We start from the raw sequence: 27,376 nt of genomic DNA, 5'->3' as shown, positions 1-27,376 counted from the left end.
TAACCTTGATCTTGTTTTTGCAAAGCCCCACGATCTTGGCCAATGTTGCTTATGGGAGACACTGCACCACGATGATCAGCCGATTAGGTCAGGCAAACATTGATTTGCTGTCGCCCGGGCTTGGACAGTTCGCGATTGAAGGAATTTTACAAGCTGCTAAAATATGTTTTGTATGTTTAGATTGCTTCAGTTTTATTTAAATTTATTTTTCTAAGGAAACAAGATGCGTGTTGAGATTGCTCGTAGCCACAAATTCAGGCATCATATTTTTCAACGTAGGCGTTTTTAATCATCGAAAAATTGGAAGATTAATAATTATAATGCTTGATTTTGTATAACGCTGTATCCATCGCAGAATGCGTTGCTCCTCAGCGCTGTACAAAGCAGACAGTGTCAATGCAGCCGTATAGAGGCGCAACTGAGTACATTATATACCGGGTGTTTCAAAATATTTGACATCATTGTACACTTGTACAGTCTTGTAACTTTGCCAATTATCGTTTACACGATCTCAAATTTTAACAGTATACACAGATACAACATAAAATTTTATCTTTTAATTTTCAGGCGTTTTTCTTTTAAGATGTAAAAATGCCATACAATAGCGTAGAAAAAACATTTTGTGTACTGGAATATGCTAAAACTGGAATATACGGTTGAATAAGACTGTGCAACGTGCATTTGCGCAACGATTTGGAAGAAAAGGGCCAGATGGAAAGCAGAATTGGACATGGTATAACAAGTTCGAACAAGAAGGTTGCTTGTGCAGAGTAAAAGGATCTGGGTGGAAGTCAACGCCAGTAGAGAATGTAGAGAAGATTTGCAGAAAACTTGTGAACAGTCGAACAAAGTCCATAAGAGCGAGTTTTGAAGTTCAGATTCCTGCAACAACAGTTTGGCGTATTCTGAGGAAACGATTGCACATGAGACCCTACAAGCTGTAACTCGTCCAAGCGTTAAAAGCAGACGACAAGGTAAAATGGAAGCAGTTCGGTATAGAGATGCAACAGAAACTGGAAGAAGACCAGTTTGATGAAAAACTGGTTTTCAGTGATGAGGCCACTTTTCACACAAGTGGTAAAGTAAACAGGCACAACGCTCGAATTTGGGGTGAAGAGAACCCCCATGCCACAGTGGAGCATGTCAGGGATTTTCCAAAAGTGAATGTTTTTTGTGCAATTTCCAAGAAACATGTTCATGGCCCGTTTTTCTTCAAAGCTAATGTGAATGGCGATGATTAATTAATTATCAACACATGCTGCATACCTGGCTTATGGATAAACTCACTGCAAATGAAGCTGAAGACTTCATTTTCCAGCAGGACGGTGCTCCACTTCGCTGGAAGCTTTTGGTACGAGCTTACTTAAATGAGAACCTACCAGGAAGATAGATTGGACGTGCTTGTAATGATGACATTGTGCTGCTAAAATGGCCCCTGCGCTCACCCGACCTGACTCCCTGTGATTTCTTTCTTCGGGGATATGTGAAAGGTATTTAGTGTACGTATCTTCTCTGCCCGCAAACCTACTAGAACTGAAGTAGAGAATCACTACTGCGTTGGAGACTGTTACAGAAGACAAGCTGCAACGAGTTTGGGACGAACTCGATTACCGACTTGACGTGTGCCGTGTTGCTGGCGGAGAATGTGTTCAGTTCATATTGAAGATTTGTGAATAGTTTTGAAGACCGATTCACATATGTCGCATGTCGCACTCCATTGATATTCACATATGTCGCACTCCATTGATAGCATGCAAATGACAATTTTATTTGATAATTTGACATGAAATTTAATATGTTTTTGTTTACCCTCGTACCCGTCAAGTTTCATTGGCTTGGAGTACATACTTTTTGAGATTTTTAAGTCTCAAATGATGTCAAATTTTTTGAAACACCCTGTACTTTAAAAAGCTTTTAATATTGACGTAAGCTATGTAAATTCATATTTCTTCAATGTTTGACGCTTCATAGCAGGAATAATTTGATTGCTATGGTTTTAACTTGGCCCAGCCTTCAAAGTAATTATTATTTGTCAGTATTGCTTAAAACATGAAGATGTTGAGAAAATGAAGACCCTGTAGAGCGTAGAATTGTTCAAACAGGATTTTATTTGGCAACAGAACTCCAAGACCAGAGAAAATTATGTAGGCCGTGATTTATATGATGATCAAGATTATTATGATGACATTGGTGGTGAGAAGTACTACGATGATAATAGTGAAGATAACTATCATGAGGACAATTATTATCCAGATGGGTATTATTATGGTAAGACAAGTTACGCATTTGTTACGGTTACTTTCTAGGCCTAGACTAGGTATGCCACATAAAGGACTGTTTATGATTGTGAAGTGTCAAAGCATTTTTAAGATTTATTTGGTGTTAAATTTTATACCGTTCTAAAGTGTTTTTTTTATTGCACTATCCATGGCTAAACAGATGAAAAAAGAAATAATATTTCTTTTTAACACCTTCAAATTATAAAGATGTTACAAGTGAAAAATACATAAGGGATAATGTTGGTAACCTCATGCTTGATGACAAAAGTAAGAAGTTAGTATGGTAGCAACATTGTTAAAAAAAACAATATGAATAACTTTGTTTGCAACTCTTATATCAATCAAGTTCTCGAATTTTTTACAACAACATGAATTATAACTTTTATTGAAATACTGTTGTGCGTGTTAGCCTAGCCAAATGTTTTGAAGGTTTAGACTGTAGAGAAAAAAAAGTATTAATTTGTTTTCTTAGTGATTGCTCCTGTATTAGGTAGATCGCCCATTTGAAGAAGTGTCTTAGTACCAGATCGCCTTTTGCAGTTATTTTTTTCCACTTTTGAATATTGTTAAAAGCTGCTCAATGAAGAATTTTCTTAGATAGATGAAAATGTGTGTTGTCATCCCTGTACTATCCATCATCGTTCTCGAGGCACTGTCATGTGACATTCGCACCGGTTATCCTTTGAAACTTCTTTGTGCCGACGACCTGGTCATCATCTCTGAATGCCTTGACGAGCTCGTGGAAAGGTTAAAGATATGGAAGGACGGCTTGGAAGTCAAAGGTCTAAAGGTCAACATGGCCAAGATCATGATCAGCGGAAAGGAGTTGCACCGACTGAAAGACAAGACTCAGGATGTTTCCCTGTGTGTGTAGGATCGGCGTAGGCACAAATTACATCCAATGCAACACTTGCTTCCTCTGGGTTCACAAAAAGTGCAGTGGCGTGGAGGACTGAAATCTGACCCAACCTTCAAGTGTAAAAAATGCGCAAGGAGGCTCGGCCAATAGAGGGCAGAACCATCACTGACATCCAAATGGTGAATGGGAGGTTAGAGGTGGTAAATTCATTCTGTTAGTTAGGTGATATACTCACTGCTCAGTGCAAGTGGGGATATCGATCTAACCTCCATCAGTAGAGTGAAGTCAACCTGACGTAAATTCAGACGACTACTGCCTATACTCACCAACAAACATATTCCCTTGCCAGTAAAGGCAGAGTTCCCAGTAGATGTGTCAGAAGTGTGATGCTGCTTCCCAACGAATGCTGGGCTGTGACAAAAGAAGTAATGGAAAGAGTCAAAAGAAACGACAATGCAATGATGTGACGAATCTGCAGCATTAAACCGCAAGAAAACCAGTACACCAGCTCAGACACACTACTTGCCAGGCTGGGCTTGCCAAAGATTGAGGATGTCCTTCATTTCAACCGTCTCCGCTGGTTTGGACATGTTGAAAGGAGGAATGGATAAACCATTACCGACATGTACCAGTTCCTAGCACAAAAAAAAACATAAAGGATGACAGGAAGCGGTGATGTATGTCCAACACTAGCCCCCTGGATGGTGTTGAGTGGAAGCTGAGGATGTGCCTTGCCAGACACTTTCATACCCCAATATCCGATAAAATGAGACGAAAAAAACAGAAAGATTATAGAAGGAAGAAAGAAGAAAAAAAGCAAAAGACTATTGTTTGGTTCCCAGAAAATACACCACGTTTGGACTACATTGGTAAATGGGCTTCAGTTGGCGTAGGCAAAGGCTATATAAGTGACCGAGGTTAGAGAGACCACTGACATGGCATCCACAAAGTGAAACCACCTTGCTTGGTCTTCCACTACAATGCCTGAAAGTGGTATTTGTGTTCCACACCATGTTGGCACAACGTTATTTTCACGTGGTTGCTACAGAGAACGTGTTAATGACGTTATTTACTCACATTGGTTTCAATGTTGGCGTTTCTGCAACTAATCATCGTTAGATTTCGTGATTCGACCATGTGAGATTGATTCAAATTTTAATATAAACGTCCATATCCCGCGGATTGACTGCGGAACTATCATGGATACTTGGTGTCAATTATTCTCAGTGTATCCCACAAAGATTCTCTAGCACTGATCTCACGTCAAGTTGCATCGAAGTTTCCTAATCTGTTTGTGTCAGCCTTTACGACCTGTGTTGACCAACTATTGTTTTTATCAGTTAGTGACAGTTTGGCTGCTGAGAGAACAGATGATGACGTGGGTTTCCCGAAACATAAAGGATTTGAAGACGAAGGTACGATTGATCATTTTTGAAAAGAATGCAGATGCAGTCATATTTATTGCGCATTTCAAAACTAAATTAGAAAACTGTCTTCTGGTTAATGTTACGCTACACAAATTTCTAAATAGTACGTGGTTGTAATCTGTAGAATAGAATTTAGCTAGCGAGAAGGCAAGAAGTTCTTCTTTTGAAATAAAAATATTTTTGCGAGCACAATTTCTTTGTTTTGCTCTCCAATCAATATAGCGCAATTATACTCAGCAATAATCGATCATATAGTGGAGACATTATCGATAATCCAATGCTACCTCTCCCTGTTTTTTTTGGCATGCAACAAAAAGGAATGGATCAGTTATAATAAAATTTTATCCTGTTATGCCCGAGTTGCTATTCTTCAGAGATGGGGCCATCAAAATACACCAGTTTGTCCAAATTGCAAACTCTTTACTAATAATCTTTTCTGCTTGTTCTATTTTTGTGAAGGTTTGTTTCACTTTGTTTAAAGAACTACATTAAGTAGGCTACGATCATCAGAAAACGCTAAGGTGATAAACATTAAAGAGCCAAAATGTAGATACTCAACATGTGCAGCAGAGATGTACGTATATCCCGCAAATTCTACGCCGTAAACTTGCGGCGTAGACTTTTTGTTTACGCTAACGCTTACGGCCACATTTTTTTGGACAGTTGTCACTTGAGGCTACGCGTTAAAGTTTTCGCGGTTTTTTAGCACATAGCGTCAACGCATACTTTTTAATGTCTTTCTTTCGCTACAACACGCCAATACCTTCCTGCGCTGCAGTTGAAAGAATGTTTTCAATGGGCAAAGACATATTGAAACCAAAACGCAGCAAAAGTCAGATGAACACTTTCAGATGCTTGTGTTTCTTCGTGGAAATCTAAATATAACTTGTTTGTTTCGAGTGGTTTATACCGTGTGAATGTTTGGCACCTAGCAAACAAAATGAGTTTACGCTTGTGCATACGCTGACGTCGCCAACTTTTTTTACAAGTTACGTTGACGCATACGGCGTATGATTTTTCGAACGTTTGCGTTTACGCTGACGGCGTCAATATTTTTTGTATACGCGTACATCGCTGATGTGCAGCAAACGTTTTAAAAACTAAACTGTCTATCAGTGACATAAATGGCTCTTTACTTTTTGATTAGATTAACCAGGCATTGATTTTATCGAATTATGGAAATTTGACAAGTAGCCTACAAAACGCAAATATATAATAGTTGCACATGTGAAATAGACCAGAACTTTTCCACGGAGGGTCTATGGACCCCTAAAGGTTCGTGGCGGTGGCGTAACCAGATTCAATATACATGTAGCCATGGCCACCTAAAGATACGGCCTGATTTGTCACATTTTGCTGAAATTTTCAGATTTTGCTAACTTTGGGCGAATATTTGAATAAATTTGTCTGAAAATTATATTTTTACTGTTTCTTTACTGTTATCCCCAGATGACACAATAGGTTTTAACATCCTCACATGTTGAAAAACAAAGAAAATTTGAGTTCGAAGATTTTAGTCAGACTGTTAATTTTTCAATAACAGTCTGATTTTGCGTTTTTCAACTTACTTTTTCTCATTTGCTATTGCTTCCCCAAGGCAACAAAAAACTTTTATGTCATTAGGAAACCGCAAAAAGTAAAAAAATCTCAGAAAATTTCAGTCAAACGCTAGCAGTAGCTGTAATCAAAATGTGACAAATCAGGCCACATCTTCAGGTGGCCATGATGTAGACAAAGAAAGGGCAAGCTTTTTCTAGAAGGTGCAACATTTTCGGTGTCGTCATTAGCGAAGGCGATATAAATTGCTTTAAAATGGAGTTTACCGTTGAATATTAATTGACGATAAAAGATCGAGTTTCTGCCTTGGAAGGCTTGGACTGGTCATACGGATTGCACTTGCTGATTCTGATTTGGTTATAATAGAAGAAAAAGTGGCACAAATTACAGTTTATAAAGAACAAACATGCTTAATCAAGGTAACACATCATTAATTGTGACAATGGAATGGAAAATATTTTTTCCCATTGTCTGCTTTATGCTCTACATATATATACCTCTATTACGAACCTTCTAGACTGATTCCTAAAAGATTTGATATTAAATACAGAATGGGACTGTTCACCAGGCATTATTTGCTCATTGTTCCTCATTCGCCAGGCACTATTCACCAGGAAACAGGTAGTTTTACCTGTTTCATCCCCCTTGATAGTCAGTTGTGCTGACTGACGAAACGTCGGAAATAAAAAGATAGTTATCATTTCAATATCTTGTGAAAGTCTAGTCTACAGTCACCGGAAGAACGCAAGAAATTAATCTATAGGATTTGATGTATCTTTAAAAACTTCTATGTTGAACGAGAGCGTTCTTAGTGTATACCAATTTTACGTTTTCATGACATCATAGACATAGTAATGTGTTGCGAAATATGGTCAGACTAATTAGATTTCGTAACGTTGTTGTAAGGGTCCATTTTACAGATGTTGTGAAAATCGGGAAAAAAGTTGCAGAATTGTGAAGTTTGTTTGTTGTAAATTTTTTTTTGGTCTTAAAAGGTCTTTATAACACAGAGACACCAATCAGTGCAAGATACGTACGCACCACTGGCAAGCTAGCTTGCAGTTTGCAAGGCTTTCATCGACTATTCCGGTACAAGTCCATGAAAGCACTCGGCCAGATTATGCCTTTGTGCATGGGAAGGCAAGTCGCTGTTGAATTGTTTTCTAAGCAAATTTTGACACTTTTTACGGCGTCCGGTTGTATTTGCATTCAATGTACAGACCACTTTTCATAAAAACAAACTGACTGCCTTTTCAAGCTAATGTCAAATGTGCCCATCTTGCAACTAGGGATTTTGGATCAAAGAGACGCGAAACTACACCCGCTTTTGCCTTATTCGCCACACTATTACGTTTTTTTTAATTTATAAAATATTTCATTTTTTATAGGATATATAGAAGTAGTGAAGTTAATTTTGAAATAACTTATGGTTTCTTGTTGAAAGCAAGCTGCAGTGAAGCATAAAAAAATGTTAATTTGAGAATTGATCCTTCTAATGTGGCCGGAAAAACATAGCTTCTTGTCCCGTAATGTTCACATCACCCACCAATACAGCCGAAAACACATCACCCACCAATACATATCTAGTTGCAAAAGTTTCCTTTTTAAAACAAGAAAAGAGAATTTTTTTTACTAAATGTTAGAATATGCCTACAGAAAGTACTAGTTGAGCTTTCCCTTTAACCATAACGTGCATTATTTCCCTCTCATTTTGGAAATTTAACTTGTGTCATTGGGAAATGGTGACCATTCCAGGTCAGATTCAACCAAAAAAAAATATGGAGGTCAACGGACTCCCCCTACCACCACCTCACCCCCCTCAATTTGGTTTAGCAAAATCACTATAGTTTAACCCTAAAAATACCGGATATTTATTCTTAGAACTACCAAAGGGGTCAATTGACCCTAGTACTTAATATTGCTTGAAAACAATTTCCTGGACACTTTGCTGTTGAAATAATCCTAATTTAATTGTATCTGAAATCAGGTGACAACAAAGGAATTCAATTATGTGATCAAACGATATTTAATTAACAATTTAGTTTGAACTACCGTGTGATATCTGACTGAAATAGGTCATTGAAAGGAGGTTTGAAAGGCAGTTATTGAAAGGAGGTTTGAAAGCCGTAGTTTTGGCTATAGGTCGTCTACAGAAAAATAATTACTGAACAATAGATGATTCCAGACTGATTCGCCGAAGAACAGACAAGTTTGCTGCAATTCGAGAATTATGGAACACAGTAATGGATAATTGTCAAAAGGCGTATATTCCTCATACTGAAATAAACAGTAGATGAGCAACTTTTTCCATGTTCATCAAGGTTAGTACCGTATGTATTTACGACAAACGATTTATTATCGTCTTGCGCGTTAGTATGTTCTTTTTGATTTTTTTACGAAAACTACTTTAAATACCCATTATAGACAATCTTTATACAAATGAATTTTTTTATATGAAAACGATTTTTCTAATGCTGCTTTTGATTTTTAGGTGTCCGTTTATTCAATATATGCCTTAAACAGCAAAATTTGGCATAAAATTTTGGATGCTTTGTGATACCACAACGTTTTACGAGCTTTCCTTACGTCGGCAAAGAAGAAGATCGAGTCTCGATTGGGCTTGGTGAATTTGTAACGTTGTCGTAATTGGAGCCGTACGGAAAGGTCTGAATGTGACTTGTGCCAATTTTTTTACTTCTTTGTCTCTTGCTAAAAAACTTTTTCAACAAAATGGAACATTGGTGGGTACCATCAGAGGTCATCGAAGAGAAATTCCGAACGAATTCCGCTTTGAAAAAGATGCTGCTCTTTATTCATCTACGTTTATCTTTACATTGCCACCAGAAAGCATCATGATGCTTAGCTACAAAGCAAAGAAAAACAAAGTAGTGTTCTTTCTTTCCTCTGAACATAAAATAGAAGTTGATGAGGGGGAAGAAGAGAAAGCCAGAAGCAATTTTGGACTACAACAACAATAAAGGTGGAGTTGACACTGCGGATGAAATGCTTCGGTCCTATTCTACAAAAGCTTCATCTAGAAGATGGCCTTTGGCAGCATATTTCAATCTGCTGGATATTGTGTCACTGAATACGTACGTTATATGTAGATTACACTGAATAAGTAGAATACACTGTCACTAATCAAGCTTGGAGAAGAGCTCTGCCCATCAGAACGGAGTCGCCGACATGAAATGCCTTCAATTGAAACGAGTTCGCGATGGAGGTGATGAAGATTTACCACCGAATAAAAAAATAAGTGCAGGATTTTCAATTGTAATAAAACTCGCACAAAGTGTGAAAATTGCTCTCGCAATGTTTGTGGTACATGCTCAACACCAATGTGCAAAGACTGCATCAATTTAGAATAAAGCTTGGTTTTTGGGAGCTTTTATGCAAGGAAGTAACCGTGGGGGTCAATTTTTTCATCAAATTTTTACTCTACTCAATTGGAGTGTATAATAATAACCAAAATATACCAAAATAAGAAGAAGTCAAATATCAACTTGCTATATGTATGTTTCGTTTATTATAGAAAAAACAAAGAAAAAAGGGTCAGAGATAGAAACTTTTGGGTTAAAACTAAACAAGATAGCCATAATGTGTTTGGTAGGCTACTAAATTTATTGCAACTGCTAGACGTAGTTCAAATTTGCAAAGAAAACATTGTTTCAAAAGATTTTTGTTTACATCTTCAATTCTTCATAGAAAAAAAGTGTAAAAAAGCTATAGAAAGCAATCACAGATAACGAAATTGAAACTTTGCCATACCAAAATAATAAGCGAATATAACTGCATTAACAACTGATACCATACGTAAATCTTTTTTTAACTTTGGACAATTGGGTGTGCCATATTCGCTTCTTTTTGTGACCTAAAGAGTATTCTTTACCTTTTTGGGTGTACATTCTGAATATTGATAGCTAATAGCCAAATTTATTTACCACTCAAAACAGTTACAAACTACTATGATAAGTTTAGTTTTTCTTGTTTTATCTACATGTTGTTGATTTTTGTTTCTTTTTTGTTTTTACTATATGTTTACATTCATTGATGGTGCTAGTCCTTTCCTTGCATCGATTGTTTTCGACCCTTTTACATCGCATCCCACCTTTAATTTTGTCGGCCTCATTTGTCACCTGTTATCATGTTCTTCTTGGATGCCTCGTTTCCTCTTCCCATCCATCGACAAATCTCAAACCTTTCTGGGAAAATATCCGTAACTTTATTTGTGACTCTCCACTAAATTCAGTTCTTTATTACATTTCTCACAAACAAATTTCTTGTCAATCTGGTTGTACTTTTTGTTAGCTTTTCCATGTGTTAATTTTTTACTCTCCGCATCACTGTTTTACTACGTGTTGTACGTGGATCCACTTGTTCTAAACTGTTTTTTTCTGCTCCCCTTTCTTTCGCTTTTGGGTTGTTTTTCAAGATTTACCTTTATACCCTTGATCCCTAATGCTTTCTTCTATTTCCTACAGTTGTTTTCCATTCCCTCCATTCTATACTTGTCAAGACAAGATCATCTGTATATAACATTTAACTTAGTATGCTATCCCTTACTCTTTCGGTCACAATATTACCAACAGCAAATATGAGAGGGTGCAGTACTTATCCTTGGTATACCTCGGTTTGGATTTCACAAAAATCTCATCTGAAAGATTTGATCCTACTCTCACTTTTGTTTGTGCACCCTCATACATCGGCATCACCATCAGGTCTTAGCAGCACCTCTGGTATGGGCTATTTATTTTTTTTTCATTGCCCACTCTATCAATTTTCTTTAGACTCTGCAAAAAAACTCTCTAATTCACAAAAAAAGCGTGTGCAAGATTTTTCTACAACAAGAAAACTGAAATCATCAGTGTTGTTAATGATTGTTCTCAGTGAGAAATAAAGTTGGCTACAGACTACCATCATCATCATCAAACTGCACAGAGAAAAATGTGAAAATATTCTTCAGGTGTTGAAAAGAAGCAAATGTGACATCCCCAATTGCCTAAGTTAAAAACAATTTCGCGTACTTGGTTGTTAATGCAGTTTACAGTTATCTCCGCTTATTATTTTGGTATAGCAAAGTTTCAATTTCGTTATTTGTAATTGCTTTCTATAACATTTCTGAAACCTTTTGTCTATAAAGCATGTCAAAAAATGAAACATTATTTTCCTTGCATATTTGAACTAAATCTAGCGGTTGCAATAAATTTAGCATAAAGCACAATGTAGTTATTGTGTTTGGTTGCTAAGTTATAGCAATTTTACTAACTATATTTAGGGGGCTGAGGAAGTGGTGGTAGGGGGGTTCGTTGACTCCCATATTTTTTGGTTGAATCTGGCCTGAAATGATCACCACTTCTCAATGACACAAATTGAAATTGTATAATGAGGGGAAAATGATGCACCCTAACGTGCATCCGCATGGACTGGTGTTATTCTGGAGATGCAGAACTTTATTTCGTGTTGGTCGTTATCACATTTACTGCTTGTTTGAACGACTGTCTTACTGCCTTTACTTTCACAGCATCACAAAGTCAAGGAAGATGCAGATCAACGAAATGTTCATGAACAAATGGATAGAAGTAAATGAGTTGTTAGATAAATCTTCGTTGCGAGAACTGGCTCCATTCCTGCTTCTTCTTGACCCTGAATTCATTAAAAACAATATGACAAGAGTAAGTTTTGCCATTGAATTATTATAAGTGATTCATAGATCAAAGCCTGCAATGAGTTGATTTCGTATCTTGCAGCAAGTTTTTGTTGTTTGAAAAATTTAAACATTAGTTATTAAAAACTAGTAGGCCACATTTGTGCATCAAGGATCCGAAGCGCCAAATGTTTATGCGGAGGCGATTCAACTCTATCCAGGCAGGTTGACTGAGCTTCCTGATGACATGGACCCAGCGTCAGGGACAAAGGAGTGGAGTGTGGAGGTTTTTGTGTCCACTCCCCTTTCCAGGGTTAAGTGATTCAGGATGAAGCACTGATGTTAATCTCCAGGAAGGATAGTGCTTGGCCAACAAAGGGATTGATTTCTCAATTTAAAGTGCTTCTTTATCTCCGGTCTGGTGGTGGAACTCGTGGAGTGGCTCCAGTGATCGGCAAGCCAGAGAGTGTGGTAGCTCTGCGGCAAAGCTCACGTGGAGCGATGACTCAGTGGGTATAGGTTTCAGGCATCCTGATACAATACACAAGACGTCGTTGATGGGTTTGTCGAACAGGTTAGCACGAGTACTACGATTTCATACACAGGCGCAGTACCCAGTTGTAGAATGATCAAGAGCCAGGGTTACGATGCTCAAACTTTTTGCTTCTCCACCCTGGATTTTATCTACCAGTCGACGAATAAGGGCAACGCGTGTGCTACCTTCTTGAGAAGTGATTCCAAATGATGTCAATTAGTGAGAGTCCTATGCAAACTAATATCGAGGTAGACTGGTGTGGGGTTAAAAAACAGGATGTCTCCATTGATGTTGATGTTCAACTCACGCTTTGCTTCTCTTTTGTTCAGATGAAAAGCAGTCAACACCGTTTTAGTCTTGCTGAGCTTGGGTCTCCACTTGTGTCGGTAGTCTGTCATCTTAGCCATATCCTGGGTTAGAGTCCTTTTCAGTGCGAACCATTCCGCACAAAAGTAAAACTTGGTTCAAACGATTATTCACATGAGTTTTTGTGCAAGTCTGAGTACACCAAGGATCAATACTTTCCCCTCTGTTATTTGCTGTTGTGACTGAAGAACAAAGGGCAGACTTGCTGAGCGACATTTGTGTCATATTAGTGGTAAATTCTGTAGGCTAATCCTTGGCAGTATCACCAGAGCCACTATATACATAGTCTGGAATGTCAATGGTTAATTTGCCAGAAGTTGTTGTTTAGAGCTCCACCTAGGAAAGATAGGGTCTGCTCACAGAATCTGCTTGAAAGGTATGTAAATGCAGGCATATTGTCTACTATCAACGGTGAAACTGTGCATGATATTGTGGTTGGTTAGTCTAATGTTCAATCTCGACATTAGATCCCTTCACTGCAGAGTGCTTTACAATATCTAAAGTTTTGGCGGTACTGCTAAACATTCGAACTGTAGGCGCGGTAGGCTATATATTACGTGCAACTCTTTGACGTTGACGACCGAAGTAGTGTTCAAGAGGATCTTGATTTATTCTTCTTGCAAGTACATAATCTGCGCCAGCAGCAAGCGTTTCTCGAATTATATCGCCGGTAAGGACAGGGACGATACGAGAAGAGCATCTTCTGAAGCTTTACTTTGTACAGTGCTTTTCAACCTTTATTTGTGGCGACCCAAAAATTAAGGTTAAATTAATTGCGAAGATTTGGCGACCCTATTTCTAAAACTACGTTTCGCACAACGTTTTGTAATCATGAAATAATGAGCCACACTCATACATAACACGATTAAACATAACAACAAAATGTCGAATTTAATTAATGTGAGCCTTGTCAAAATTTGGAGCTATCTTGCTCAGTGCCAATCTCATGTCATCTTCAGGTTGAAGACAATTTCTCTCCTTTGCTTTGATGTGACTAAGCGCAGAAAACCCGTTCTCACACAGACAGGTAGTAACAAATGGCAGGAGAGCTTTTACTGCGTGCGTGCTAACAACAGTCTTTTCATTCTTGACTTTTGTCCAAAATTGACCAAGGGTTTCTTTCTTAACGGTTCATCAATACACTGTCCCACTGAATGTCAATAAACTCCTCTTGAAACCTAAAATTCTTTGGTAGTTTTCAGGCAGGGTATCAACATCAATAGAAAATGGATTGCGCACCCATTCCAAATCCTTTGCAATTTTAGGGATAATCAAATCAAATTCTCGTATCAAGGAACCTAAATGCCTTTCTATGACAAGCTGGACATCGTCAAAGCCTAACTCCGTATCTACCAGTAACTGATTCGAAACAGTAAATGTTGCTGTTTTCTGGGGCACGATCTTCCTCTTCCACAACTTCAGCTTTGACGAGTACATTAGGATTCATTTCTTTCACACGAGCAGTAAAACCTTTTCGGTATCCGAGCATAGCCGGAGCTCCATCACTACAAATACTGGAGCATTTTGTCCACTTTAACCCCTCTTCATTCATGAATGAGGCGACCAAAGCATTGTTATCAAGTTTTATAATCAGTTTGCTAGCTGGTACGTCTGATGCGTAGCCAGTAAAGCCTTGTGTGATTCGGAAGAGAGTTTTACATTCTTTATTCCAGCACGGCTTGTAAAGCTTTTTACAGCATGCTTTGGTATAGGTATCAGTTTTAAGTTTGATTTGTATTAGCGTTCTGCATGCTGTTAATCGTCTGATTTTGTGCGTCAGACCGGTCACCCCTCTTTTGTTCTGATGATGTCAAGTCATTTCCTTATTGCAATCAACTACTATGCAAAAGTATAGACATTGTTCTCAGGTCATTACCACCGCTATCGTGCTCGGGATGTTGCTGCACTAATTACAGCTTTGTATAGATGGATTACTACTAACAGTGAGTGCCTCTACAATCTACATTTTTCAAGAATTTTTTTTCTGACGAAGGATACAAGGCCATGTGTCCTGCTAAGAGTGTATCCAGCTAGCGAAAAGTTGTTGAGTGCTAGTCTTTCCACTGTTGTGCAATGGGTTTCCTGGAGGAGAACAGTGGCTGCATTGTGCTCGTAGGCCAACCGTTCGACGATATCAAGCTTGCTGGTCGTGAGCTCTTCGACGTTCTGCTGGAGGATTCAGAAAGACCCCTGCCGAATCCTCGTCTTTCCGGCCATTGTCCCAGCTGTGAATTTGTACGCCCTGAAAAGGGCTATTTGTGCTGTGCAACATCGAGAACGTGTCGTTTTCCCTGACTTCTTGAGCTTGGTTTTTCAATTGTGATTGAATTCGGCTACTCACAGAAGGTATTGTGTAAAGGTGCTCATCTCTCCCAACACCTACGTCATATTCGCAGCAACAGCCATCCGAATTAAAACATAACATGATGCACTACGAAATTTGGAAATCAAAGTAAGCCAAGACGGCAGATGTGACTCATACTTTTTATGGACTGGATTAAATTTCTGCAGGTATGGTGTAAATGGCTTGTTCATATAAGAAAACGCCAGCTCAAAGAGAGTGTAATTGTTGCGGTGTCACTCTTCATACACAAATATTCAGTTACTTGTTGATCCTACCCTCTGCTTTTATCAGTAAATCAGAATGGATTGTGGTATCTTGTTAGGCAGAAGATGAATTCTAGTATTACTTAAAAGATCAGGATTAGGGTTGTTGCGTATGCTTTTGGGCGGCCAATGTTATTATATTATTTGCGATGAAAAAAGCTATCTGCAAACAAAACGAAGAAAGAATTGTGAATAAGAACTGCAATGACATTTTTTCACATAGGATTACATTGAACTTTCAAACAGAATAACTAAACACATGAACATTATCTAAGGTATGAAACAGTTGAAATAGAACATGCATCAAACAACATTAGATTGAGACATAATTTCAACCTATGTAATTTTAGCATGAGCACTAACTATCAATAACAACAGTAATATTTTTCAAGCAAATAGTAAATTTTTGTTTGATTTATAGGCCTATGGAAGCACACTTTATATAAAAAGTTTATCTTTTGGTTTAGGATCAAGTCGGCTTCATGGCCATACACGTTCCGTCGATGAGCTATATGCAAAAGAGACGTCAGTGGAAATCAATTGCTGGTGATAAATCGACGCACACCCTGACTTTCAAAGACAATCTGTTGTTTGAGCCTGCTAGTACAACAACTCAGATAGTGCTTGATTACAATCCTATTGACTTCCGGGTGTTTGCTGATACCGTCTATCCAATACTCAAAGAATACTTAAACCATAAATACAACAGTGATTTTGAATATTCTGACGACTATTCAGCTGAACACTCCGCGGATTACGAAAGCTCCGCCGAAGTGTTAAATTATGAAGGTGCTTTTACCACAGAAAATGAGATTACTAGTCAAGATAGTTTTGAAAGTACTGTAGAAACGGCTACAGATTCTATCATAAGCCCATCAAACAACTCTAGAAAGAAACGTGCAACAGCAAGACAGATGAAAGTCAAACGTCGCTCTGGCGATAGGAATTCACAAAAAAACATCAAAAAGCTTGTACGTTCCCGGAAGAAGCGTCAAACGGCGGCTGCATTGCGGTTGAGAAGAATGCGCGGAGTTGATGAAATGTTTCATGGAAAACATAATGATTTAGCAGTTGTACCAACTGATTCAAGCGAGTTGAAGGAATGGAGCTTAAAAGTAGAAATTAGAAAACACATCGACCCTTACCTCTCGCGACACAGACGCAATGGCGATGTCAGCATAACCACAACCTTTCCCCCTACGGCCGATGCCTTTACAAGCTCAAGAGCATTTAACACAACAGAGCCATCGGCCATCACTTTAACTAGCGCATTAACCCATCAAAGCACAACGTTCTCAGATGATGTTGGCTCCCAGAGACATGTGGAGCACAATACGGTTTTATCTGGACAGTCAGGTGATCGAGAAAGTGGCATTTGCTACATAAGATGGGTTAAAATTATACTAAAACTTGCTCATGCTAACGTAATAGGAGTCTTTCATAACGTTTTCTGTGGTATTTTTATTTGCGTTCATGGGCATGTATTACTAAAAGTTTTTTTTCTGGTAAATTCTAAATTTTTGATGCTAAGGCACCTGCAGCTAATAAGGCCTGCTAATTTTCAAACTTCAATATTTTTCTAAATACTGCATAATTTTGAACGAAACTTGGAATGAGGATACTTTGGGTCTATCTAAACAACATATCTATGAAACAAGTTTCTAAGTAAAAGGAGTTGTAAAATATTAAAAAAAATCTCAAGCGGGCCTTATTAGATGCACGTGTTGTGAATAAGGCCCGGTTTGAATTAGCACCAAAAGTGATGGCAAAGGTGTATTTTCACTATAACAACACCACAAAAAAATTCTAATCGACAGCACAGGCACATAACTAATAATTAAATGCACAGAGACAACTATTTCCTCCCCCGCCCCATGCTCCATTTTTAATAAGCCACATGGTGTTTTTAGATATGGTAGGGATGATAAAGTATTTTGATTCTGAAATTATGATATTTCCATTGCAATAACAAATTGGATTAATGGTGTAACAAGAATTGTTTAGGTCACTCAAGTCTTTAACCCTCACTTTCTTAACCAGGGGTGCACAACGTTACCCCAGGGGCCCATGGGCCTCATTACCAAAATTAGCCTAGTCTGATCATCATTATCAGTCTTGCTTTAATTGGAAAAAAAGTTCAAATTAATTGGTTTTACTGCATCAGCATGCACATATCTTTCATATAAAATGCAAAAAAACGGAAGTCAAAGCGGTTTTTTAACTGCAGAACAGTCTAAAATATGTGAAAATTAATAAAACCACTCAATTTCAGTCCCCCCAAACTTCAACTTTCCGTAACTCAAAAAGTTCTCAACTTTAGGCTGTGAAACTTTACCAGTTAGTCTCAATTCACCATAGCAGCAATCAGAGCTTCCAATTTTGTTTAAAAGATTTGTAACAACGGAGATCCAGGGGGTGGGCCTTATTACTGGCCGGGCCTTATTAGCTGCAGGTGCCTTATAAGTTCATTTGTAAATTATTTATAGCATCATACAGCTGATTTCTATCAGAAAAAAATTAGTAATCGAAACTACTGTCGTTAACGGTAAATTAACTACAAAGTTCTATTTACGGTAAGTAGACTATTTGCTAACATTGTGAAAGCTACTGCCACTCTACTGGTCCTCTTTATTCAGATAACATTGTAAGTTATCAATTACTCATCATGGCTGGGCCGGCCATCATAGGAATGCCCGCAGAGGATATTCAGTCGATGAGCAATGAAATGTTCAAAAATTCTTTTGCTTTGATGGGAGAAAACGTTGGATGGAAGGAAGATCAACTAAAAATTATAAAATCTAGATTGGCTGAAGTGAGTATGTTATTTACATAAGAATGGGTTAATTTCAATTCATATGGTCAAAAATATCTTCATTTTAAACATACCGGTATTCATAAATTATGTTTAAAAGGCTTGTTTCGAATACGAGCTGTTTTCGTACGCGGAAAGCACGTCACGGGCTATCTCAGCCCGTGCTAATTAATCGCTAATAACGGGATCTATGTAAATAACAGAGCCAAAATATTTTACAAGATAATAGCCATGTGTATTGTGAGTAGGCTATAGAAATTAAATTTTTACCCAATAAATTTATTGAAATAATGTGTTTGAGATGAAAAAACGTCAGAAAGTCGGTTTTTATTCTATTTTCCCGAAAATAGCTTCAAAATTGAAATTTTTGAATTATAGCATAAAGTAATGCTAAACTAAACAAAAAATTACTTTTTCCTCATAAATATAAGGCATTTTTAGGCGTTTTTACATTTCAAAGTAATTGCACTAACATTTATATTGCACTAACATTAACATATATATAACTAGCATTGCACGAAAATGTCTAGCCACCTGAGACGAAATGCTTATTGTGAAGGGCAAAAAGGTAGAAAAATGACCAGTGTAGGTTTCGAAAATTTGTCAAGAATAAAAACTAAAAGTCAAGAAATTTCACATTTCTAGGACATTTCCTTCTGTGAAATATTTCACTACTAGAGTGGGGCGTCCTCATAAAGCCCCGTGTCACTACAGATAGGGTTAAACCAAGTGGGGTCAATGCATTCAAACTAAAACTGGTTCAACAATTTTACGCTTTGTTGTCATAGCCTTTTATAGGCTATAGTCGCTATACACCTATACACAGGCCTTGCCAAAGTGCGAATTGAAGTCCAATATAATTTCGAATTTGAACTCTGACGTAAATTTACTTTATATGACAGTTTTGAGAATCCTAATTGCTAAACTGTGGTCAGTGAATCTCAAATCACTGCAAAACTCCTACAATTGCATAAAAAATGACAAATCTTTCCTATTACTAGTGTTGTTAAATACTTTTCGGGTTTCCAACACAATTGCCAACATCCAGTCCACTATTGGTATGGTAACAATAATACAAAAGTAGCTCAAAATAAGCAAACAGACTATATTTATTGACTAATGCTCAAACAATCAGCTTATACTAGCGATTTTGGCTGCTAGCAAATCGGCCTGCAGACAATTTTGAAGCTTATTGACATGGCCTGTGTTTATTGGTCGAGGTCGACATGGTCGGGGTCTTATCTATTTCTGTTCATTGTGATTGAACATTAACATTTAACCGAAAATGTTCCTGAAATTGTCCAGATTAAGTAAATGATTCGACTAGGTATTAGCACCGATGTTACCAGGACAGCAAAGTTGGTTTTCGTAGAAGAAGATCCACCGTAGATCAAATTCCCCTCGGGATCTAACATATTGATAATCGCTTTGAAGCTAAGAAGACGACACCATATTTTTAGATTTAACAACTGCCTTTACGACACTGTGTGGAACCGCGATCTTGCTTGTAGGCCTAAGCTGCATAGCCAGCACCCAGTCATGGTTGTAGGTAATCCAGGGCGAAAAAAAATTATGTAAAAAGATTTGAAAATTTCTTTCCAAAGAGGTCGGTCCTGTCTCCAGTTCTTTTCAACTTCTGTGCTCTCTACATTCAAAACTTTCTTCTTCGTTTGAACCTTGTTCTTTGCCACTTCAAGGGTCGAGGGGCTCTGCCTTTTACCACCCTTGGGCAGTGGCGGCGACGCGGTCTAAATGTTTGGGCAGGTGTCGAGCAGCCATTGAATTGATTCGTCATCCAATTCACGCAGTCCACGCACACCATTTGGCGCATGGTAGATGGCGCAGTTACAGATGGTGTGGTCTGCGGTTTGTTCCTCCATGCCACACTCACAGATCGCGGATGGAGCCATCCCCCATTTGTGCATGTTGAAGCGAAATAGTCCGACGCCAGTACGCAGGCGGTTGAGCCGCACCCAGGCCTTCCTGGGCAAATGCATTCCGGTTGGGTGGTGGCTGGTGTCGGAGATGAAACTTTGGAGTCTTGAGGAGTTCTTCTTCCACTCCGAGCTCCATTGGTGGTCCGCCCAGGTTGCCGCAACCAAAAGGGTAGCGGCTTTATGAGGTAAATATGCAGATCAATGGAAGATCACTCCTTCTGCCTTCACCAAAAGATTACAAGATGGTATTAAATCAATATACCCATTTGTAACAGCGAAGATGACATTCAAAACATCTTTACAGCTATTGAGGATGTGCGTACTGTAACGGGAAGCGGAATCGAAAGCTAACACAAGGAGGCTCCTCCATACTCAACACCGACATCCGCCCCACGGACTTCTCGCTACCCAGGCAGACATAACTGAGCTTCAACTGTCCACGCGGTGATGGGCTTTTCCGCAGCTGCGTATCAATAGAGAGTGGAATCTTCTTTTTGCGAGTGTGTCTGTGAAACGAACAACAGGCTGCATCGTCGACGATTGTATTATCCTCCGTCAACAAAGCAGAACGTATTCATGGTTGGATTATGAGACCCAAGTTCGGCCAGCCTCTAGTAGCCTTTTAGTGTAGTCCGAGTAAACATCGCCAATTATGCTGCAGTAAAAGATTTAGACTCTCTGCTCTAAGGCTCAGACAATGACCACAACGAATTTAGTACTCTTTGTGTGTTTGTTTTGTATTTTGTTTTTCATTTGTAACAAACAGCCTTGGATGTAACATTAACCTTATACTCACTTTCGATTTTTTTAGTTCGGCGACATATCGTCGTGGTCTAGCTCCACTATAATAGAGATGGGCAATCTTGCACTGGTTTGTAACAAAAGTGATTTAAATCGACTTAACCACCTGGATTTGGAAACTTTGAATGCACTCTCCGTCCTGGAATGGCCTTCCACTGAGCATGTAAGTTGCATGGTTGGTTACTGTTCTCAATTGTCTTATTTGAATAAATACTGACACCGAGTCTCTGTGTTCAGATGGAGATTCTGCTATACCGATACTTGCAGTTGAAGAATAAATCCATCTCTGGACTGACCGGGCTCGAGCTTGTTGCTTTGGGAGATTTACTTTGTGGCATAAACCCAACGGATATTTACAGTCTGGATAACTTTGCAATCAAGTTAGAATAAACTTATGCCCCTATTGAAACGTCTATACAGTAGTTTACACAGATGAAACTAAGCTACCATTATATTTGGTTTGAAGCGCAGTATTTATGTTAGATTTCCGGTTCATATCCTCAACACTGGTCATTACGCGGAAAGGAAACCTTAAAAAAACAACAATTTTTCCTTTTCTTTGTTAGTTTTGACAGATAAAAAGAATAACACAGACAGAGTTAGGAACTGCATGCCTCTTGAAGTGAATAGTAACAGAGAAAAGAAAGGCGAGGTTAGACAAATTCCGTGCAAAGAAATATGAATTTGCAAAGAAATTGTGTCCAACCCACGAAATACAGGGAACAAGAGATGTTAAATCGTATAGAATAGATAGATAGTAGTAAGAGAGAAGAGATGCATAAGAAACAATTTGTATAAAACCGACCAAACCCCGTCTCACCTGGCCTAATTGGCCTTGAAACTGGCCTAATTGAAACTGATTTTCTTGATATGACTTTGAATTTACTATCTGGTAAATTCTGGCCTTACCGAAAGCCCAATAATGATCCAATTTACATCCATGCCCAGTCCAACCACCTACCTAACATTAAGAGACAAATCCCGACTATGATTGCAAAACGATTGTCCGCCACATCATTTGGCCAGAATGAATTTGATAAGACCGCATCTGTTTATAATGATGCCCTTTTGAAAGCGGTTTTACGGAGAGAGTTTGTTACAAACTCCCTGCTAATAACTCGCGCACATCTAGGAGAAGGAGGCGGAAAATTTTATGGTTGATAGCAACATTGGTAAGGAATTTTCCAGACTCATTTCCATCCACTATCCGCCCCATAGATTGCATAAAATATTCCACCGTAATACTATTAAGCTAAGCTATCGTTGCACTCCGAATGTTGCAAGCATCATATCCACCTACAATAAATCAATATTGCAGGCTGCAAATGAACCATCTCAGCGTGGTTGCAATTGCAGGGTGAAACCAGATTGTCCTTTGAATGGGCAATGCTTGCAGAAGGCCGTTATTTACAAAGCCACCATTGATAACAGTCCAATGGTCCTAAATTACATTGGTTGTTGTGAAACAACTTTTAAAAAACTTTTCCCCAACCACAAATGTTCCTTCTTGGATAGGTCTAAACGAAACAGCACAGACCTATCTAAAGCGGTTTGGGACCTTAAGGGCAAGGGTGTTGATCCTAACATAGCATGGTCCATCCATAGCTGTGCTCAGCCTTACAGTGGAGATGGTCGCAATAATTGTGGCCTCTGTCTTGCTGAAAACCTTGCCATTCTAAAGGCCGATTGTAGCCGCCTTGTTCCGAACTGGTCGGTCAATGTCGTCACAAAAAGTTTAAACTCAAAAATTTAGGTTTGATTTCTACGGGTTACTGCAGGTTAAAATGTAAAAATAATTGCCAATAAAGGCAATATAACGCAAGAGAACAACTACACGTACTACACGCCCAGTAAGCTGGTGCTAGGGAGAAGCCCAATTACGGATCCATAGGATGCATTGCCTGATAATCATATATTCAAGAAAAATGTACGACGAGTCCAAATTATATCAAGTTATGTTGTGTATCGTGGTTTCGAATATTAAATTCTCTTCAGCACAAATTTATAACAGGCACAGTAAAATCTTCAGTAGGTCAGTTTAAGAATGCAGCAGTTAAGTTTAGACAGAAATCAACAATAGTGTTTTTCGGTTGAAACAAATAAATTTAGTCTGCGAGCAGTAGTTACAATATTATGTACATTAGCGAGCTGTAGTTACAATATTATGTACATTAGCGAGCAGTAGTTACAATACTATGTACATTGTACATTAGCGAGCTGTAGTTACAATATTATGTACATTAGCGAGCAGTAGTTACAATACTATGTACATTAGCGAGTTGTAGTTACAATATTATGTACATTAGCGAGCAGTAGTTACAATACTATGTACATTAGCGAGCTGTAGTTACAATATTATACTACAGGTTACATTACCTATTGCATTTTGCTTATTTGTGACGTCACAGGTGTTGGTATCAATCTGCTTGGCTTCAATTTGGACGTCTCAATTGAGGCTTTTGTGGTAACGGATGGAGGTAGCCCTTTGTAATTCTGATGTTTTTTTGCAAATTAAGTTAAAGTTATAATATTTATTATCTTTCTCTGATGTTCAGATAAAAGGCACAAAAAAAAAACGATTTATTGCTGTATTTTTCAGGACCTTCTGATGTCCCCCTTTTAGGGTGAAACAGGGTGTAGAAGTTTTAGAGAATTGTAACTATATATGATGTAATTCGCTCCATTTGGAACAAAGTGATTGTTGTTCCCAATATGCAAGCATTTTGATGAAAAGTAATCAAGTTTTGGCCACAGCTTTCTGGTCCACTTAGGCTACTCTGGTCAATCGACTCACGTTGCAAATAACCTATCGACATTATTGGGTAGGCTCACACTGAAGTTGATTTGTGTAAAGTCTTGCTCTCAAAAAGTCCAAGTAAAAACACAAAAAATGAAGTATATCGACAGTTTTCGAAAGTCGGTTACCGCACAAACATTATGAAACCATCACGAAAAACGTTGTTACTATCGATCATGTAAGGAAGCATGTGAAGGTCGGAGCTGTGAAAGTATTTGATACCAATTTGATTTACGCAAGGGTGATTGGCCTACAGGTTATTGGGCGGAACATTGACATTAAGGGTGTGCTTGGTCATGAACTTGCGCCAGTTTCAACATCAATGTTTTATGATATTGGAGATATGAGTATTGCGTATCTGTAATTTGACAGATATTATGATTGCAGCACGAAGAGTGTTACCAGAGGATCTAAGGCAACTGGTGTCAGTAGGGCTCATCATTTGCAAGTCAACAGTAAACTTCCAGCGCAGAAGATTCTACTAACCTTTGCCATCGAAATCAGTGAAGATGGAGTCATCTCACAGGCAGATCTGTCAACTTCACACGATAAAGCAGATAACGTCATTGTCCAACAGGTCTTGTTGTGACGCGCAAAATCACTGTTGTTGCCGATGACACTGACGTCTTTGCAGGCTACTGTTGCTGCATTATCATCACATGGCAAATCTCAATAATGTTGTATTGATGGAATCCCACATCAAAGGAAGGCGGTGCTTGATGTAGGAAAAACTGTGCCGAAGTATTGTCAGATAGGCGAAGGAATACTCCCGGCACATGCACTTTCTGGCTGTGACATCGTCGCCTTCTTTTTTTAAATTGGAAAGGCTACTGCACACAAAACACTTGGATCGGGGCACTCACTTAACTTGTTGGGTGCACCAGGGCATTCTATGGAATCTGTTATTCAACAGGCTACCTCCTTCATTTTCTAGTGCTGTGGACAAACAGACTGACGTACGATGTCAGATACAAGGTTAAGTTAATACTTTAACTGCCACGGGCTCTTTAAAGTTCCAAAGCTCTAAAACATACAAACTGTTTGCAATCACCATAACTCTGGTTTTTGTTTGCTAAACTGCATGGGTCTTACTTTTTTAGAAAGTGGAAGACTAGTCTAAAAGTTGGAAAAAATTACTAGGTTTTATTTAAACTTTTTCTGCCATTTTCAATCATTTACAGAGAAGTTTTATTTTTTGTGCAAAGTGAAGTTTATGCAGTTCTTTCTTTGCATAAGGCATAAGCATCACCGTGACAACGTTTGTGTAGAAGCTTGACACTTTCCGGACATCTAGCGGTGACGTTTACCGCAGTTTGAAAGTTTTTCTTTCAGATATCTAAACGGAAACAAAAAAAACACAAAATGTTTGTAGTTTGTCAGAAATTTTAGTGATTTAAGGCATTTACAAAAAAAATAATCAAAATTTTAAACATATTGTAAAAGACTGTCGAAAATGCAACAACTTTGATGTTTTGATTTTTTTCTGGCAGTTACCGTTCTCAAAATACAGCAGTTCAAAATCAAAGCCTTGCTCAAGCTAAATTCTGAAAAATGCATAAAAAAGCGTCGCAGTTAAAGGGTTTAGGTATTGCTGTCACAAACAGGCAAAGGGTCATACCCAGGGACCTCAGAATACCAGAGATCCCTGATGAACACCGAAGTTCTGTACCTTCCCCATAAACATTGGTCGTGAAAAACACGTGAAATTCTGAGGAAACGTGTAATACACGTATATTTCTCGTGTTTTTACGAGCCAATGTTTATGGGGTTGCCACCAACAACTGAGGCATTCAAAGAGAATGTTAACAGAGCTCACTATCAGGCTTTGGTATAGTAGTCACTGGAAGCGCAGAATCCACCCGAGTTGGACCCAATGGAATATGGTTGGGGAAAGGATGACCAAACCCTTCAACCAGTCACCCTACCTGATGGTCAAACTATCCCCAGAGATGGTACTACGTCTAATAAAATGTGGATGCCACAGTATTACTCCATGCAGTTCACGTGCTTGTAGTTGCAACTCTGCAAACATGAAATACACAATATTGTGCGCCTGCTATAATCAGGGTTACTGTGACCTGACATCATAGCTGATTGCTTGTCTTTGTGATGCACATGGGCAACACAATGTACAACAGTTTTGGTAAAGTGGTAGCGATCCTAAATTATGAATTGTATAATATGCTTTTCGTAGTCTGTGTGAGAATTCAGAATTACAATTAAAGAACATTTGTTATAATATATAGCGTTAGACAGATCGGTGTGAAGGCGATTGGAGCACTTGGAGGTGAATCCGGCCTCCCTCGGTAACGGGGACATCACATGATTAAAACTACACTACTACTACTACATAACATCTGTGGTCGTTTTCCTTTTCATATTTTCCTCAAAGATGGAATAGTTGGCTGAAGAAGATATTTTAGTGTTACGGCGGCCATCTTGGAAATTACCATTATGTAATACGATATTAACATAATACTTAGTTCTAAAGGATAGCTTGACCCTACAACCTTGGTATAGAGACAAAAATCACTTTCCTAAGGTGAATGGGTAGAGAACTATGGTCATTTATAGGTAATGACGGCCATCTTGGACGCCATTTTGAATTACTCAAATTGCTCAAAGGTGACATGTCATCAAGCAGTTTCTGAAAGTATCCTTTGCTACCAAAATCAACAGTAAAAGAAAATCATATAACAATGCAACCATCTCTGCCCCCGGACTAGTATGCTTTCTGGTGATTTCAAAGAAACTCAGATGTAATTAAAAGATTAATCAAAGCAACTCAAAACTCGAGTTTGCAAACAAAAGGCGGAATCATTACGGTTGAATGCTTTACAACAAAGCCAACTCATGAGATATCTGCGTCGTAGTTCCACGCAGGGCGGCGATCAATAATCCTATTAATCCGTATAATTTGAAAACAAAACAACTAGCTAGTAGCAAGCTAAAATATTATACTATGTTATGAAAATCATGTCATATCTCTAAAACTATAGCCAAAAGCAACGTCAGTTAAATCGGAATAAATACTTGAATACTTTTAGGAAAAGTCAAAAAATTTCAAAAGTGCTGATCGCGTAGTTCTTTAGTGATATTGCTTTGAACAGTATCAAGCCCCCACCGACCCTCCCCCTCCCAGGACAAACGGTTAAATAGTTCAAGTAATTTCTTTTACACCTATCTGTGAAGGAATGTTTATAATTATAAAAACAGGTCTTACAGTCATTTCACCACAATCAATATACTGTAGTTTAAGAGTTTTGAACCGTTATCAATGGCGGCTTTATAAACAACCAGCCTTTTGCAAGCATTGCCCATTCAAAAGGCAATCTGGTTTTACACTACGATTCCAACCAGTCTGGGATGGTTCTTTCTTAGCCTGCAATATTGATTGGTTATGACTGGAAATGATGGTTACACTATTAGGAGTACAACTACAGCTCAATTGTATAGTATTGCGGTTAAAAATCTTTTGCAATCTGGCAGTGGAAAATGGATGGAAAAGAGTCTAAAAAATTTAACAAATTCTTTATTTTTTAGATTTTCTTTTGCGAGTTTTGGAAAACGAAGATGTTTTGACGCAACTCGTCTGTTTGCGGTACAAGAAAAACTTGAAGATGCGCTTGGTCTTGATCTGCAAATCGGTTCATACCTCAGTGAGCTTGGGATCCTTGCAGGTGGTGAAGTGCAAAGTTTATTGCATATATGAAATTTTTTTCAAAATAGTCGTCTCTTGAACTTTTTGTTGGAAG

At 38.4% G+C, this 27,376-nt stretch overlaps 1 protein-coding gene across 1 annotated transcript in view; it reads left to right on the top strand.

Moving 5' to 3' along the window:
• LOC145786816 (uncharacterized) overlaps positions 1-27,376 on the top strand; it is a 296,407-nt gene that overhangs the window by 129,315 nt on the left and 139,716 nt on the right. The window contains exons 32-41 of the mRNA XM_082598556.1: positions 26-170; positions 2,121-2,268; positions 4,479-4,553; positions 7,133-7,262; positions 11,644-11,794; positions 15,742-16,630; positions 17,911-18,086; positions 20,835-20,987; positions 21,062-21,204; positions 27,165-27,301. Of these exons, the coding sequence (XP_082454682.1) occupies positions 26-170; positions 2,121-2,268; positions 4,479-4,553; positions 7,133-7,262; positions 11,644-11,794; positions 15,742-16,630; positions 17,911-18,086; positions 20,835-20,987; positions 21,062-21,204; positions 27,165-27,301 (2,147 nt within the window). The remainder of the gene's footprint in view (positions 1-25; positions 171-2,120; positions 2,269-4,478; positions 4,554-7,132; positions 7,263-11,643; positions 11,795-15,741; positions 16,631-17,910; positions 18,087-20,834; positions 20,988-21,061; positions 21,205-27,164; positions 27,302-27,376) is intronic.

Source organism: Aplidium turbinatum, chromosome 17 (assembly GCF_918807975.1).
Source record: "Aplidium turbinatum chromosome 17, kaAplTurb1.1, whole genome shotgun sequence".
Lineage (NCBI taxonomy): Eukaryota > Metazoa > Chordata > Ascidiacea > Aplousobranchia > Polyclinidae > Aplidium > Aplidium turbinatum.
The sequence above is the reverse complement of the archived record's forward strand: the minus strand, read 5'-3'. Positions and strand labels throughout refer to the sequence as shown.